At 40.7% G+C, this 14,836-nt stretch overlaps 1 protein-coding gene, 1 long non-coding RNA gene and 1 pseudogene across 4 annotated transcripts in view; all 3 read right to left on the bottom strand.

Annotated features, from left to right (window-relative positions):
• NFX1 (nuclear transcription factor, X-box binding 1) overlaps nt 1–4,759 on the bottom strand; it is a 102,415-nt gene extending 97,656 nt beyond the window's left edge. For all 3 annotated transcript variants that reach the window (XM_037796845.1, XM_037796846.1, XM_037796848.1), the window contains exons 1-2: nt 4,662–4,759; nt 1,688–2,695 (exon numbers count right to left, since the gene is read on the bottom strand). In XM_037796845.1, coding sequence (XP_037652773.1) covers nt 1,688–2,695; nt 4,662–4,686 — 1,033 coding nt within the window. In that variant the 5' untranslated portion in view covers nt 4,687–4,759. The remainder of the gene's footprint in view (nt 1–1,687; nt 2,696–4,661) is intronic.
• On the bottom strand, nt 4,733–7,024 carry LOC119545256 (annotated as a pseudogene).
• Nucleotides 7,025–10,374: 3,350 nt separating this feature from the next.
• On the bottom strand, nt 10,375–12,539 carry LOC119505688. The gene is made up of 3 exons (XR_005210799.1): nt 11,891–12,539; nt 11,680–11,787; nt 10,375–10,577 (listed from the first exon to the last, which is right to left on the bottom strand). It is a non-coding gene; the product is annotated as an uncharacterized LOC119505688 (long non-coding RNA).
• Between the last annotated feature and the right edge of the window lie 2,297 nt (nt 12,540–14,836).

Below are 14,836 nucleotides of genomic sequence, written 5' to 3'. Positions count from 1 at the left end.
GTGGCCTCTAGAAACTGAGAGTGACCCCAGCTAGAAAACAGGGATGTCAGTCATACACCTGCAAGGAAATTAATTCTACCAACAGCCAGGGAGCTTGAAAGAGGACCCTGAGCCTCAGAAGAGCTCATATGCTGTTCCAAAACCTTGATTTCAGCCTTGTGAGTCCCTGAACAGAGATCCCAGCTAGTCTGTACCTGGACTCCTGACCCACAGAAACTGTAAGATGCTAAATTTGTGTTACCTTAAGCTGTTACATTTGTGGTGATTTGTTATGCAGCAATAGAAAACTAATATGGGCTTAATCAGCCTTAAGAATTCAATAATAACTCCGGTAAAACATTACTTTGGTTCATAGACAAGTTGAAGTCCCAAGAAGAGGGAACAAAGCAAACAATCCAAAGAACTATAAGAACAGGCCCTGGGCAGGTGGTGGCCTCAAATGTTTGGTTGTACCTTGCATTAAACTGGAGAAGACCACGACAGCGGAGGTCCATGAAGAAGAGCTAGCAAAAATAAGCTATTTAACCTAGTTGAAAAGATATACCCAGGGCAAAATGAGAGATGTCTTAAGGATGATTTGCGATGCTGGGAAGCGGAGCCAGGAAGAGTAAGACTAGCTGCTGTGTTGCTCCAGAGAATATAACTTGAATCAAAGGGCAAAAATTATTTATAGGAAAGAAGTTTTCAGCTCAAGGTAAGGAAGAACTTTCTAAAAGTCAGAGCTGAGTACCTACTATGTTCCAAGAGCTATATCAGGCACAAGGGACACAAAAAATGAAAAGGAAGATATTGCCTCTGCTTTCAAGGAGCCTACAGACTAGTGGAAGGCCCTGACATGTAAGCAAATTATGGTTTTCAGTGATAAGCGCCGTAACAGAAGCACATAAGTGTAAGAGAGAGATGTACCACAGGGCTGGAAGAGATCTGTAGAGGTCAAAAAAGGGTTCCTGAACATGTGACTTAAACTAGCTTTTAGAATTCACCAGTCAGCTGAGTGGCCAACATTCTAGACCGAGGGAGTCACATGTCCTACAGCATGGAAAAACAAAACATGGAATGTACAGAATCCATGGAAAACATGGAAATGAAACAGCATGGACTCCTGTGAATAAAATGTGGCTGCAACTGAGGCAGCAGGAGATGGGACTGTTTAGGAAGGAAGAAGCCAGAGTCTGTAGGTGATGAAAAGTCAGTGAACAGAACTGAGTAAGGGGACTGACACAGTTCAATATGTGTTTTAGAAAGATTACCCTCTGACTGCTGGTTTAAGTGGGAAATTGGAGATGGTGAGACTTGCCCAAAGTTTTGTCTGCAACTGAGCAAACAAGAGACAATGCAGGCTAGAATCAGCAGTGGCAGTGAAGGTACTACAGTCCCCTACTTGTGCTTTTGCAACTCAAAAAAATCTTGTAATAAGACACCTACATGACTCATATCTGCATTTTAAGAAAACTTACAAAACTCCTTATTTGAATTTGCTTATGATACATAAAAACTAAGTAAGCAGTTACCTACTGGGGAGAGGAGTGGGCACTGATGGAACCTGGGCAGATGGGTGAACAAAGACAGAGCCTTTTCACTGCATTCCTTTTTATATTTTCTGGTCTCTAAATTGTGTGAAGATATTACCTATTCAAAAATTAAAATTGAAAAACAAAATATTTTCCACCTATCTAGGTAGATTTACCTGTGTGTGTTTCCACATTCTTTAGCGCATGGTTCTGTTTGCCCTGGGAGAAAGGAGATGCTATTTGAGGATCCTGCCCTCTCACCAAACATTTCTCTGGGTCAACCCTCCTGGAAGATTTGTTGATGACTGACAAGTTCCCATTGTCACAAGAAGATTTTGTTGGTCTTTCACTGAGATTATCCTTTGGAATGGGAGCCATGTTGTTTCTGGGTCCTGTATTTGTATGTCGCTGGCTCTCCTGTTTTGATAGATTCCTGCCTGGTCGTGGCCTGGCCCCCTCTACCTCCCAGGGTGGTCTTTTCTGTGAGTATCTTCTTTGTTCACTGCGTCTGGCCCCATACCCATCCAGCATTCCTTTTCTCAAAGATGGATCTGAAGAGTCAGGTTGGATAACCCCCACAGGTTTGGTATTTTCAGGTCCGGCATCCTCAGGTTTCAAAGTCATTCTATTACTCCACTCATTTTTGGGTTTTCCCTTGACTTTTGGTCCTCTACCATAGCTGCACAGAAACTGGGCTGCTTTTTTGGGTTTTGCTCCCCTAGGATCTGCGCCAACAACTTCCTTCTCACTCTCACAAGGGCTGCGCTCTCTGGGGTTTGTTGTACTCTCTGACGTAGTCACACTTTCTAAGCCAGCTGTATCTGAAGTCTGATCAGTGAGACCTTGTGCTCTCTTGACTCTGTTATGGTGCTTTTCACTCTTCAGTTTCTGCCAAGGGTGGCTCTGAAGGCTGTGGCTCTTGGGCAATTTATTAGAAGCAGAGGACTGGAAAGAAGTCTGCTGATTCTTAGGTTTACTTCCTGAAGGATGATAATTGTGCTGATGAATAGGAGAGTTGTCATCATAAGGGACTTGCCTGGAAAGGTGGCAAGGAGGTGGCGAACTGTAATTTCTCCTACCAATTCTATTAGAGTCTAGTTTCCTTTGAGGCCCACAATTTAAACCAGAATTTTTTCTCTCCTGAGGAATGAACTCAGCAGCATCCGTATTGAATTTAAAAGTACCTAGGACATAAGAAATAGACATGCCAGTAAAGAAATTGATCTGTCACCCATGAAGTCCAGAAGACTCTAAGCCATATCTAAGAGTTATTTTCCTAAGGACTTTTGTATAACATAGGCTCTTATTGAGTTCTGTGTTTCCTCTACGAAGGTGATAGGTTTAGAGTGCTTGTGAAGGACTGAGCATCCTGTGCAGCCTTTACAACCACACCAAAAGGTGATAACTGCTGAGAAATATTGAGTAAAAATGTCTATCTGGGCCATCAGGCCCTGTTTATACATGCTTTCATTTTATATAAAAAATTTAAGGTCAGCAAATAGTTCAACAGGTTCCATTTGGTCTTTCAAATTTCTAAAGTACAATTGTGTAATATCAAGTACACAGGCTTTGGAGTCAGACAAAATGGATTTAAAGTCTGGAACTCCAACTTACAGTACAAGTTTGGGGAAATCACTTGACCACGTTTAGCCTTAGTTTCCTCACCCATAAGTTAGGATAATAATAATTACTTCCAAAGGTTATTGTGAAATTTAATAAGATTTCTTAGATAGTACTTAGCATAGGGAGTATATTAGTTTCCACCTCTCCTCCCCCCACGAATATATTTTGGGTTTTCCACATATAACCTCTATAAAATGGTTTAGAATCCCTGAGACTCAAAAATTAAGCATACATCTTTTCAACCCACTTGTTTACTTTTTCCCCAAGAAGCTCTTGGTATGATCAACTCAGTCCCTGAAGCCCAAAGAAGAAATGATTTGCCTAAGGATACAAAGCTAGTTAGTAGCAAAGTCAAAATCATGTGTAGCATACAAAATATACTATGAATCAATAGTGCCTGGAAGATAGGGGTTTACATCCCTGCTTATCACTTATTGAAACTTTATGCAAGTTACTTAACCCCCGTTTTCTCATGTTAAGTGGAAACAGTAACAATCCCTACAACAAAGAATTGTTATGAAGAGTAAAGCAAGTTAATAACATGTATAAAATGGTTAAAACAATACTTTATTATTGCTGTTAAGGCTACAGACTATCCAAAGCAGAGACTAGAGCACAGGTGGGTATGGTGTAAGTCCTATGGATTTTAGGTTTAATAATAAGACCAGCCAGTAGTGGGCTGTAACAAACATTTTTAAAATATACAAAATAGAAAATAGAGTGCACTGCAGATAGTAAGGGAAATTATCACTTCCAAAACAGTTCACGCTCATATTTATGTAAGTGTGCACTAAGGTCGTGCGATGTAAAATAAAATATCTTTTCGGTCGCTATCCAAAAAGTTTGGAAAACACTGATTTAAGGTACAACCTGATGGAAACGGAAATGGATATTACATTAACAGCCAAAAGAGGCTGTCGTGGAGGGAACTCGGGGAGAGGAATGGAACTAACATTTGTGGAATACATACAGTACAGGGCGGGAGGCTTCACAGGAATTATCTTATTTATCCCCATTTGACAGATGAAGAAACTGAGAGGCGGTTACACTGCGAGTTCGTGGCAAGATGCGATTGGAAACTACGGATGCTCGGCTCGCGCTGCTACCCCATGAGGCACGAATGCACCACGGCCTAAGCAGAGCGCGCAAACCCGCTACGCTTTGAGAGCCCGCCTCTCGGCACGGGAGGTTAACTGGACCCCGGCCAGCCCATCAAGGGCCAGTGCGGCCGTTGCCCCAGAGGGCCAGGATGAACCCCCTGAGAGGAAGAGATTCCCACATCAACTCACTGGGCGCCGAGACAAACCCGCTCTCCTCGGAACCCCGCCGCAAAGCTTCACGACCCAGTTGAGGATGGTCTAGGTCTCCGTACGCACGGCGTGCGTGGCTTGGCCCTTCCGAGCCACTGTCCCCAAACCTAGCACGCACCACTATGGCGACATTAATGGCCCGAGCCCTTGGACTTTGTTACTGACCCATTTTCCGTCCCCCCAAAGGAGCCCAGTCGCGCACGGGTCGGGACAGTACCTGAGACAGGAGGCGCCTCCGCCATCCCGTGCCGCAGCTCCAAAAAGAGCCCAGCAGCCAAACCAGGGCTGTCACCCGGTCACGTGCTCCGAACTTCCGGCGCCAGGAGAATACTCGCAACTGCGCGCAGGGTAGTTGCAAATGGAGGTTGCGGAGCCACGAATCAGCTGGGTGGTGCCTCGCTGACTGACGTCAGGCAGATGCGCCAGGCACCGGCGCGGGGCAGGGTGATTGTTGATGATGTTGTCTTGCGGTGTGTGTGTGTGTGTGTGTGTGTGTGTGTGTGTGTGCGCGCGTGTGTGCGTGTGTGCGTGTGTGTGTGTGTGTGTGTGTGAGATTTTTGATGACGGTGTCTTGCGTAGTCTGTGTGTGTGTGTTTTCTCTGTGTTCTCTTCTGCTTTCATACCCTTTTGCAGTGTGTGTGTGTGTGTGTGTGTGTGTGTGTGTGTGTGTGTTTTCTCTGTGCTTTCTTCTGCTTTCATACCCTTTTGCACCCCCCCCCCCCCAACCAATTAACTCTGTTATCAGCGTCCTAGAGTAGTTCAGACTTCAGGTTAAATAATACGAAGTGAAAAGGCAAGCTGGTGAAACTGAATTAAAAAAAAATAATAAAAATAAATAAAAATTTTAAAAAGGCAATTTTGTGAGTAATAAAATAAAGACAATAAATAAATAATGGGGATAAGAGTTATGGGATGCTTTGGGTGTTCTTTTTTATCTTTATTTATTTTTATTTCTCTTTTTTTGAGTAATGAAAATGTTCTAAAATTGATTGTGGTGATGAATGATACTGTGAGCCACTGACTGTATTCCTTGGATGGGTTTTATGGTGTGTGAATATATCTCAATAAAATTGCATTTAAAGAAAAGGCAATCTGGCCAAATTGGAAAAGAAGTAAAACCTTCTCTAGCTGCAGATTGATATGATGCTATATATAGAAAGTCCTAAAGAATCCACCCAAAAAAGCTATTAGAGCTAATACATGAATTCAAAGTTGCAGGGCACAAAATCAACATGTAAAATTCAGTTGTGTTTCTATGCACAATCCCAAAAGGACACCAGGAAAACAATTCTATTTACAATCACATCAAAATAATAAAATACTTAGGAATAAATTTAACCAAAGAGGTACAAGACTTGTACACTGAAAACTACAAAACATCAATAAAAGAAAGAAGACATACATAAATGGAAAGACATCCTATGTTCACAGATTTAAAGACTTAACATTTATTAAGATAGCAATACTTCCCAAAGCAATCTAAAGATTCAATGTAATCCCAATCAAATCCCAACAAATTTTGGACAGAAATAGAAAAGCTGATCTTAAAATTCATGTGGAATTGCTAGGAATCCAGAATAGACAAAACAGCCTTGAAAGAAAACAAAAACAAAAACAAAATTGGAGGACTCTCACTTCCCAATTTTAAAACTTACTACAAAACTACAGTAACAACAAATGTGGTACTGGCATAAGGATAGACATACAGATCAATGGAATAGAAATGAGAGTATAGAAATAAACTCATACATTGATGGTTAATTGATTTTTTTAAGGGTTAAGATCAGCAAAGTTTTACTTCAATTTTTTTTCTGCTCATAAATGACTCTGAAAAAGCCAATATACAAGAGGCTGATACAGCATTGTCTACCATGTACCAGAGCTTGACGCAAGCGGAATGCTCATTCCTCAGTTCCTCCAGCTCAGGCCGCAGCAGAATGTCCTTCTTGGTATGGTTGGCGAAGAGCAGGTGGCACAGGGTGTGGTTGGCCAGGTCCTTCAGGATGGCACAGATCATCTGCAGCATTGGGGTGATGCCCCTTCCTCCTGCAATCATGCTGACCGACTTGACCATCTTGACTATGGAACTGGACTTCTTATCTGGACAGATGGCAAACTTTCCTTTGCCCTGGTAGACCAGTAGCCAGTTCGGGCCTGGAATTCAATGGTATCTCCAATATTCATGCTTTCCAGGCACCGGGAATCTTCCCTACAGCAGGAAACTTGGATGGGTGTCTTTAAAGTAAACCTTGATGACCAGGTCCCTGAAGCCCTCGTTGTCTTGTTGGAGATGGGTGTGTAGGGCCAGATGACCAAATTGCCATTGATTCAAGCAGAGAGGTAGATGTGCTGGCCGATGGAGAGGCCCAGGACGTGATGGGGCGCCGGGAGGGCGAAGCGGAACCGCTGGGTGTCACGGCTGATGACCTGCTTAACGATGAGCCACAGCGGGTACTTGATGTCCGGGCTCTGGAGGGTGATGGCTGGGGCGGAGAGCTGGTAAAACTTTATGAGCAGGCTGTGGAGGAACCAGACAGGGGAGAGCAGCACGTGGTCCAACATGCACAGTTGGGCCCCCATAGTGGGGCCGCGCTGCTTGCTCTGCGGCTGCTGCCGCCCAGCCCGTCAGGCGGTGGTGCCCAGGATGGTTAATTGGTTTTTGACAGGGCTGCCAAGACTATTATTCAATGGGAAAAAAATGGTGTGTTCCACAAACAGGGCCCGAACAACTGAATTTCCACATGCAAAAGAATGAAGTTGGACCCCTACTTCACACTTTATATAAAAATTAACTCAAAATGGATCAATGACTTAAATACCAGAGCTAAAACCATAGAAGTCATAGATGATACATAGGGGAAAATCTTCATGACCTTGGATTTGGCGATGGTTTCTTAGCTATAGACACCAAAAGAACAAGCAACAAAAGAAAAAGTATATAAAATGGACTTTGGAAAAATTAAAAACTTTTCAAAGGACACTATAAAGAAGGTGAAAAATAACCCTCCCTCCCTTTCCCTCTTTCTCTTTCAACATGTTTATTGAGATATAATTTGCATGCTATACAATTGACCATTTAAACTACACAATTCAGGGTTTTTTAGTGTATTCACAGAGTTAGTTGTACAACCAAGACCCCAATCAATTTTAGAACTTTTCATAATCTAAAAAGAAATCATTAAGTCACTTTCCATTCCTCCCTTACCCCAATCCCCGGAAATCACTAATGTGCTTTCTGTCTCCATGGATTTGCCTATTCTGGACATTTCATATAAGTGCAAACTATAATATGTGGCATTTTGTGACTGGATTCTTTCACGTGTATAATGTTATTCAAGGTTCTTCCATGTTGTATCACATATCAATCAATACTTCATTACATTTTATGGCTGAAAAATATTCTATTGTGTGGCTATACTGCATATTCCTTATCAATTCACCAGTTGTTGGACATCCGGGTTGTTTCCACCTTTTGTCTATTATGAATAATACTGTAATGAATATTTGTGTACAAGTTTTTGTGTGGACATATTTTCCTTTCTCTTGGTTATATACATAGGCATGGAATTGCTAGGTTGCATGGTAACTCTTATCTTTAACCTTTTGAGGACTGCCAGACCTTTCTCTATAGTTGGCTGCACTATTTTACATCCCCACAGCAATGCATGAGGGCTCCAATTTTTCCACATCTTTGCCAATACTCTTTTACATACAGTTTTTATTATGAAATTTAACATATATACATAACAGTGACAACTTTCAAAGTATGATTTAACAAGTAGAGAGCAAATTTCAAAGAATGTTATGGGTTACAGTTCCACAATTTCTGTTATTTCCTTATTGTAATATATAACATGTGTACAGAAAGGTAATAACTTTCAAAGTATAAGTTAACAAGTAGTTATATAGGTAATTTCAAAGAATGTTATGGGTTACAGTCCCACAGTTTCAGTTCTTTCTTTATTGCAAAATATAAGATATATACAGAAAGGTGATAACTTCCAAAGTACAATTTAATGAGCAGCTATAGAGCAAATTTCAAAGAATGTTTTGGGTTACAGTTCCACCTTTATTTCCTTCTATCTATTCTAATACCCTAGCATCTAAAAAACAATTTATATAAAGATTCAGTATTTGTAATCCTTTGTTAAATCCTATCTTGTCTGTTGCTATCCCTTCCTCTCATTTAATCACTTTCTAGATCTTCACGGGTGTCTAGGCAGAGACTACCCTAACTCGTTCATGCCAATAGTTTTTATTATTTGTCTTTTTTATTGTAGCCATCTCAGTGGGTGTGTAGTGATGTCTCATTGTAGTTTTAATTTGCATTTCCCTGAGCTAATGATTATTTTTGGCCATTTGTATATCTTCTTTCAAGAAGGAATTCAGTTTTGAATATTTGAACATAACCTTTGTCCCTCCAAACACACTGTTCACCCTTCTGCACCCTGCTGTATGTCCAGGATGTGTCAGTGAGTTCCTTTGCCCTCTAGCTTTGGTTGGATTTAGCCAATAGAAGGCAACAGCAAGATACTGGAGTATAGGAGAACGAGGTCGGGGTATTGCTCCCTCTGGCTTCCTCTCTTCTGGATCTTCATAGGTTGGCAATGTCCCTCTACTTCAGCCACAGTTCCTGCCAGACAGCCTTCTCTAGATAGTTAAATGGTTAAATTTCTGGTAACTGTTTCCTATAGTTGACCCTTCAGCCAAAAGAAGGCAGTCACTCTCTGCTGTTGCTAACCCCAGAGTACTGTAAATTTCCTTGCTGGTTTCCCTAAACTGCATAGTAATTAGTCCCTTTATTAAACACTCCTCAAATTACCCAGTTTAGTTGTGCCATCTGTTCCCCCTTGGGCTCCTAGCCTATATGTTGCACTGAGATATCAAATAGGCAGCCAGATACAGAGCTTTGGAGCTTGAAAGAAATGTCTAAAGTGATTGGTACAGAAATTGTATTTAAAGCCTTGTTTTTTAATTTGCTAGGACTGCCCAAACAAATTACTACTAACTTCATGGCTTAAAACATCAGAAATTTATCCTCTCACAATTCTGGAAGCCAGAAATCTGAATTCAAGTTATTGGGAGAATCTTTCCTTGCCTAGTTCAGCTTCTGACAGCTCCAGGTTTTCCCTGGATCTCTGCCTCCATTTTCACAAGACTTTCTCCTCTTCTCTCCATTCTCCATGTCTTTTCTTTCTGAGTCTCTTATAAGAATGCTTGCCTTTGTATTTAGGGCCCACCCAGATAATCCAAGATGATATCATCTCAAGATTCTTAATTATACCTGCAAAGACCTTCCTTCCTTCCCCCCTTTTCTTCTTTCCTCCCTGTTGTAGTTTGCTATTGCTGCCAGAATGCAAAACACCAGAAATGGATTGGCTTTTATAAAGGGGGTTTATTTGGTTACACAGTTACAGTCTGAAGGCCATAAAGTGTCCAAGGTAAGTCATCAACTATCGGGTACCTTCACTGGAGGATGGCCAATGGTGTCCAGAAAACCTCTGTTAGCTGGGAAGGCACGTGGCTGGCGTCTGCTCCAGAGTTCTGGTTTCAAAATAGTTTTCTCCAAGGACATTCCTCTCTAGGCTGCAGTTCCTCAAAAATGTCACTCTTAGTTGTTCTTGGGGCGTTTTTCCTCTCTTGGCTTCTCTGGAGCAAAAGTCTGCTTTCAACAGCTGTCTTCAAACTATCTCTCAGCTGCAGCTACTCTCTCAGCTCCAGTGTGTTCTTCAAAGTGTCCCTCTTGTCTGTAGCAAGCCTGCTCCTTCTCTCTGTGCTTATATAGTGCTCCAGTAAACTAATCAAGACCATGCTGAATGGGCAGGGCCACACCTCCATGGAAATTATCCAATTAGAGTTATCACCCACAGTTGGGTGGGTTGCATTTCCATGGAAACAACCTAATCCAAACGTTCCAACTTAATCCCCACTAATGTCTGCCCCCACAAGACTGCATCAAAGAACATGGTTTTTTCTTGGGGACATAATATATATAAACCAGTACACTCCCTCTCTCTCTTCCTTCCTAATAAAGTTATATTCATAGATTCTGGGGTTGGATGCAGACATATTTTTTGGGGGGACATCCAGTCCTTGAGAGTAGATGAGATCACCAAGGAAGTGAGTGTAGAATCTACAAGGTAAGTAAAGAAGAGGAATTAGGGGTAAGCCCTCGGGTCATCCAGTATTAAGAGGTTGGGAAAGGTGACTGAAAATCAGTGGCTAGTGTGGTGGAAGGAAAGCCAGTACAGTGGGTATAAATTCTACTGGGTCAAATGCTATCCATAGGTCTAATAAGATGAAGACTGGAAATTAACCATTGGGATTTAGCAACATTGAAGTCCCTGGTAAGCTTGACAAGACAAGGTCAAAGCAAAAACCTTGAATGAAGTGAGTTTGAAAGAGAAAAGGAGAGGAGGAATTAAGAGAAAATAAGTAGAGACAATGGTTTTAGAGAATTTTACTTGGGATGGTGAGGTCAGTAGAGGGAAAAATGGGGTCAAGATAATGTTTTTATTTTAATAAATTTATTTTTTTTTAATTTTGAAACAATCACAAGAGCATTTGGAAGCACAGTACAAGATAACTCTTTTTTGCTGAACCATTTGAGAAGTTGCATATCTGATGCCCATTCACCTCTGAATATCTGATTGTGTATTTCCCACAAACAAGGACATTCTCCTATAACTATCAAAACCAAGAAATTAACATTGATACGTTATTACCATTTATTCTCAAATCTCATTCAAGTTTTTCCAGTTGTTCCAATAATGTCCTTTTTAGCAAAATGACCCAGTTCATAATAACTTGCTGCATTTAGTTGTCATGTCTTTTTAGACTCCTACCTTCTGAATTTAATCTTTCCTTGACTTAGATGCCAGATATTATGTAGAATATACCTAAATTTAGGTTTGCCTGATGATTCCTTTAGTTTTAGGAATCTTACACCGTGAGGCTGTGTTCTTCTCATTGATGCCTAAAAGGTGGTACACAATTTTGATTTGTCTGATCACTTATGATGTTTACTTTGATTACTTGATTAAGGTGGCATCTGCCAGGTTCCTCCACTGAAGAATTACTCTTTTCTCATTTGTAATTAATAAGTCTGTTGTGGGAAGGTACCTTGATACTATGTAAATACCCCATTTCTCATTACACTTTCAATTTATTTATTTTGGTATAGACACATTATTGCCTATTCTATTTAAACAGTATAATCTAGTATCATTACTTACTTTGATACTCAAATCGTCCCAGATTTGGCCAGTGGCTTCCTTTGATATGTAGTCACAATCATCAAGGACTTCCTTGCTTTCTGGCACACTAAGATTATTTTAGCCACCCTAAAGAAACAAGACAGATTCCCCCAATCAAAATTTGTTTCAGAAGTCAAGACTGATGATGCCACACACACACCAAGATGTTATGTAAACATTTATTACTCACATAAAGAGACTTTCTGGGAAGAGCAGGGGAGGCTTCCTAAGCTTGTCCAAAAATGGCTTGAGACACCAGGGAAAGGAAATTGGCTTGGGTTCTTGTTAGGGGTTGAGGCTTGGATGAAGGTTCCTATATATTGTTTGAACTTCTGCCAGCAACAAAAGAAGAAGCACCCAAGCTTTCTTGTCAGCTTACCCAGATGTGGGGCAGAAAGTGAATGAGGAATGAAGCTTAAAAGCTATCAACAGTCAAACATCAAAACAAATCAAGTCAGATTCTTAATTGCAAAGATGTTCCAATCTCATCTGGTACTCTCCCTTTCCCAGTCCTGGAAACAATCATTTCTTCAATTTATTCCTTTTAGTGGAGAATGGTATGTAGAAGACAAGATCTGGGTACTAGCTGTACTAATAGCTAATAGTGTGTCACTGCTTCCAGGCTCTGTCAGTAGACAGAGCTAAGAAATAAAAGTAAACACACACACACACACACACACACACACACATTTACACTTATTTGTTCTTACACCGCTCTACAAATACTGAGAACCACAAGTTTGCAACAGTTTGCAACAAACAGTTCAAATTCCAAACCAACACTACAAGGTTCATATTAGCTTTCTCCCTGCCTGTATTTAACTTCCTCCTCCAAGTGAGAAACCTGGCTCCCATTATTCTTAACATGTTTACTTATCTGATCATTCCCTGAATATGCTACCAATCTCCCATCTGCACTGCCACTCACTTGCTCTGTGAGGATACCCCCCTCATTCCACTGGACTCTTAACACCTCACCCCTGGCCATCCAAGTACATGGACACCGTTCTCACTCCATCTGGACTCTGACTATCCATGCTAGGACAGAATCCCCCTCCAAGTGGATGCTTTCCTCACCCTGCCTGGGATCTGTCTTATGCCAGGCTGTCCCTAAGTGTGAACACTCCTTACCCTGCTTGTGCTCCAACACATATAGTCTCCTCATCCCTCTTGGGCTCTGATATCCCATGCCAGGCCACAACTCTTCCTCTCCTTGTTGGGGTTTTGATACTCTAGTGGTACCCCCTCTTGGGGAAACCCTCCTCCATTATCTTATCATGTTCTGACTGGGCTAACCCCACAGGGATGCCCTCTACTTGGGCTTGACATCCCTCTGGGCTATTGTAGCTTCTCACTCCCCATCAGTGTGGCTGTTTACCTTGCTCTGCCCTACCTAATGATTTTAGCATGGAATTATCAGGAAAGGAAGGAAAAAGAGTCAGAAAAGGATGAATTAGAGCTTTAAAAATAAAAGATTTTAAAAATAAAAGATGAAAAATAAATTTTGCTGGGAATGCAAAATTGTATAGCTACTACAGAAAAATGTCTGGCAGTTCCTCAAAACCTACAGTTACCATGCAACCCAACAATTCCGCTCCTAAGCACACACCCAAGAGAAAGGCAAACATATGTCCACACAAAAACTTGTACACGAATGTTCATAATAGCATTTTCATAACAGGCAAAAGTTGGAAACAACTCAAATGTCCGTCAATTGTGGAATGGATAAACAAAATGTGCTATAGCCATAAAAATCAAATACTATTCAGGCACAAAATAGAATGAAGTATTGATTGTACGTGCTACAACATGGATGAACCTTGAAAACATCATGCTAAGTGAACAGCCACTCACAAAAGGCTACAAATTGTATGCTTGCATTTATATGAAATGTGCAGAATAGACAAATCCATGGAGACAGAAAGCAGATTAGTGATTTCCAGGGGCTGGTGGGTGGGAGGAATGGGGAGTGACTGTTAATGCACATAGGGTTTCTTTTTAGAATTAGATAGTGGTGATGGTTGCACAACTCTGTGAATATACCAAAAACTACTGAATTGTATACTTTAAATGTGTGCATTATATTATGGTATATGAATTTTATCACAGTTTTTATAAACTAAAAAAAAAAATCAAGAGAGCAAAAGGCAAAATTGTCTCCTACTTCTATCCTCTACACTCCTTAGCTTTGCTTTTATATTTTCCTTTCTTATACTTTTCTGCTGTCTTTTGGGAGAGTACCTCAATCTTATCTTCCAACTTATTTCTTTATCTATATCTATCTTACTATATATCCCATTGTTTTAGTTTCCTAGCTGCTAAAACGAATACCATGCAATGGGTTGGCTTAGACAACGGATATTTATTGGCTCACGGTTTTGAAGCTAGAAGTCCAAAATCGAGGTGTCAGCAAGGGGATGCTTTCTCCCGAAAGACTGGCTTTCTTGGGTTGGCTGCTGGTGAGCCTTGGTCCTTGGCTTTTCCGTCACATAGTGATGTATAGTCTTCTCCCTTCTCTTCTGGGTGCTGACTTCCAGCTTCTGACTGCTTTCACAGCTTCTCTCTCTGTGGCCTCCTCTATAAGGCCTCCAGTAACAGGATTAAGGCCCATCCTGATTCAGATTGAGCCATACCTTAATTGATGTAGCCACATCAAGAGGTGCTATTTTCATTGGTTTCGCACCCACAAGGAATGGTTTCAGATGAAGAACATGTTTTTCTGGTATACGTAACTCCAAGTCATCACACCCATGTATTATGTTCTCTATTTTAAATACTATGTATTTTTTCACAGTCATTCTTTCCACTTGGAACTTTTTTTAATGATTTTTATTTTTTACGCCTTTTAATTCTTATTTATATTGCTAATATCTTCCCTTACTCCACCTGTCACAATATTTCTTTTTCCAATGAAATTTTTGTCCAAATTTGACTTTTCTTTCTTTCTTTTAATGTTTTTGTATGCTTTAGCTGTTTGTTTGGCACTTCTATTTCTATCTTCCATATCTCTTTGCTTTCCTTTTATATTTTCTTAAAGTTATATCACCGAGGGAGTTTTAAAAAAATATTCCTCAAATTCCTTGTGAGAACAAGGGAAGAGATGTTTAGTTGGTGCAGGATCTACATTTCCTAAACA

The sequence above is a fragment of the Choloepus didactylus genome, chromosome 10 (assembly GCF_015220235.1).
Source record: "Choloepus didactylus isolate mChoDid1 chromosome 10, mChoDid1.pri, whole genome shotgun sequence".
NCBI lineage: Eukaryota > Metazoa > Chordata > Mammalia > Pilosa > Megalonychidae > Choloepus > Choloepus didactylus.
This window is presented reverse-complemented; position numbering and strand designations above follow the sequence as displayed.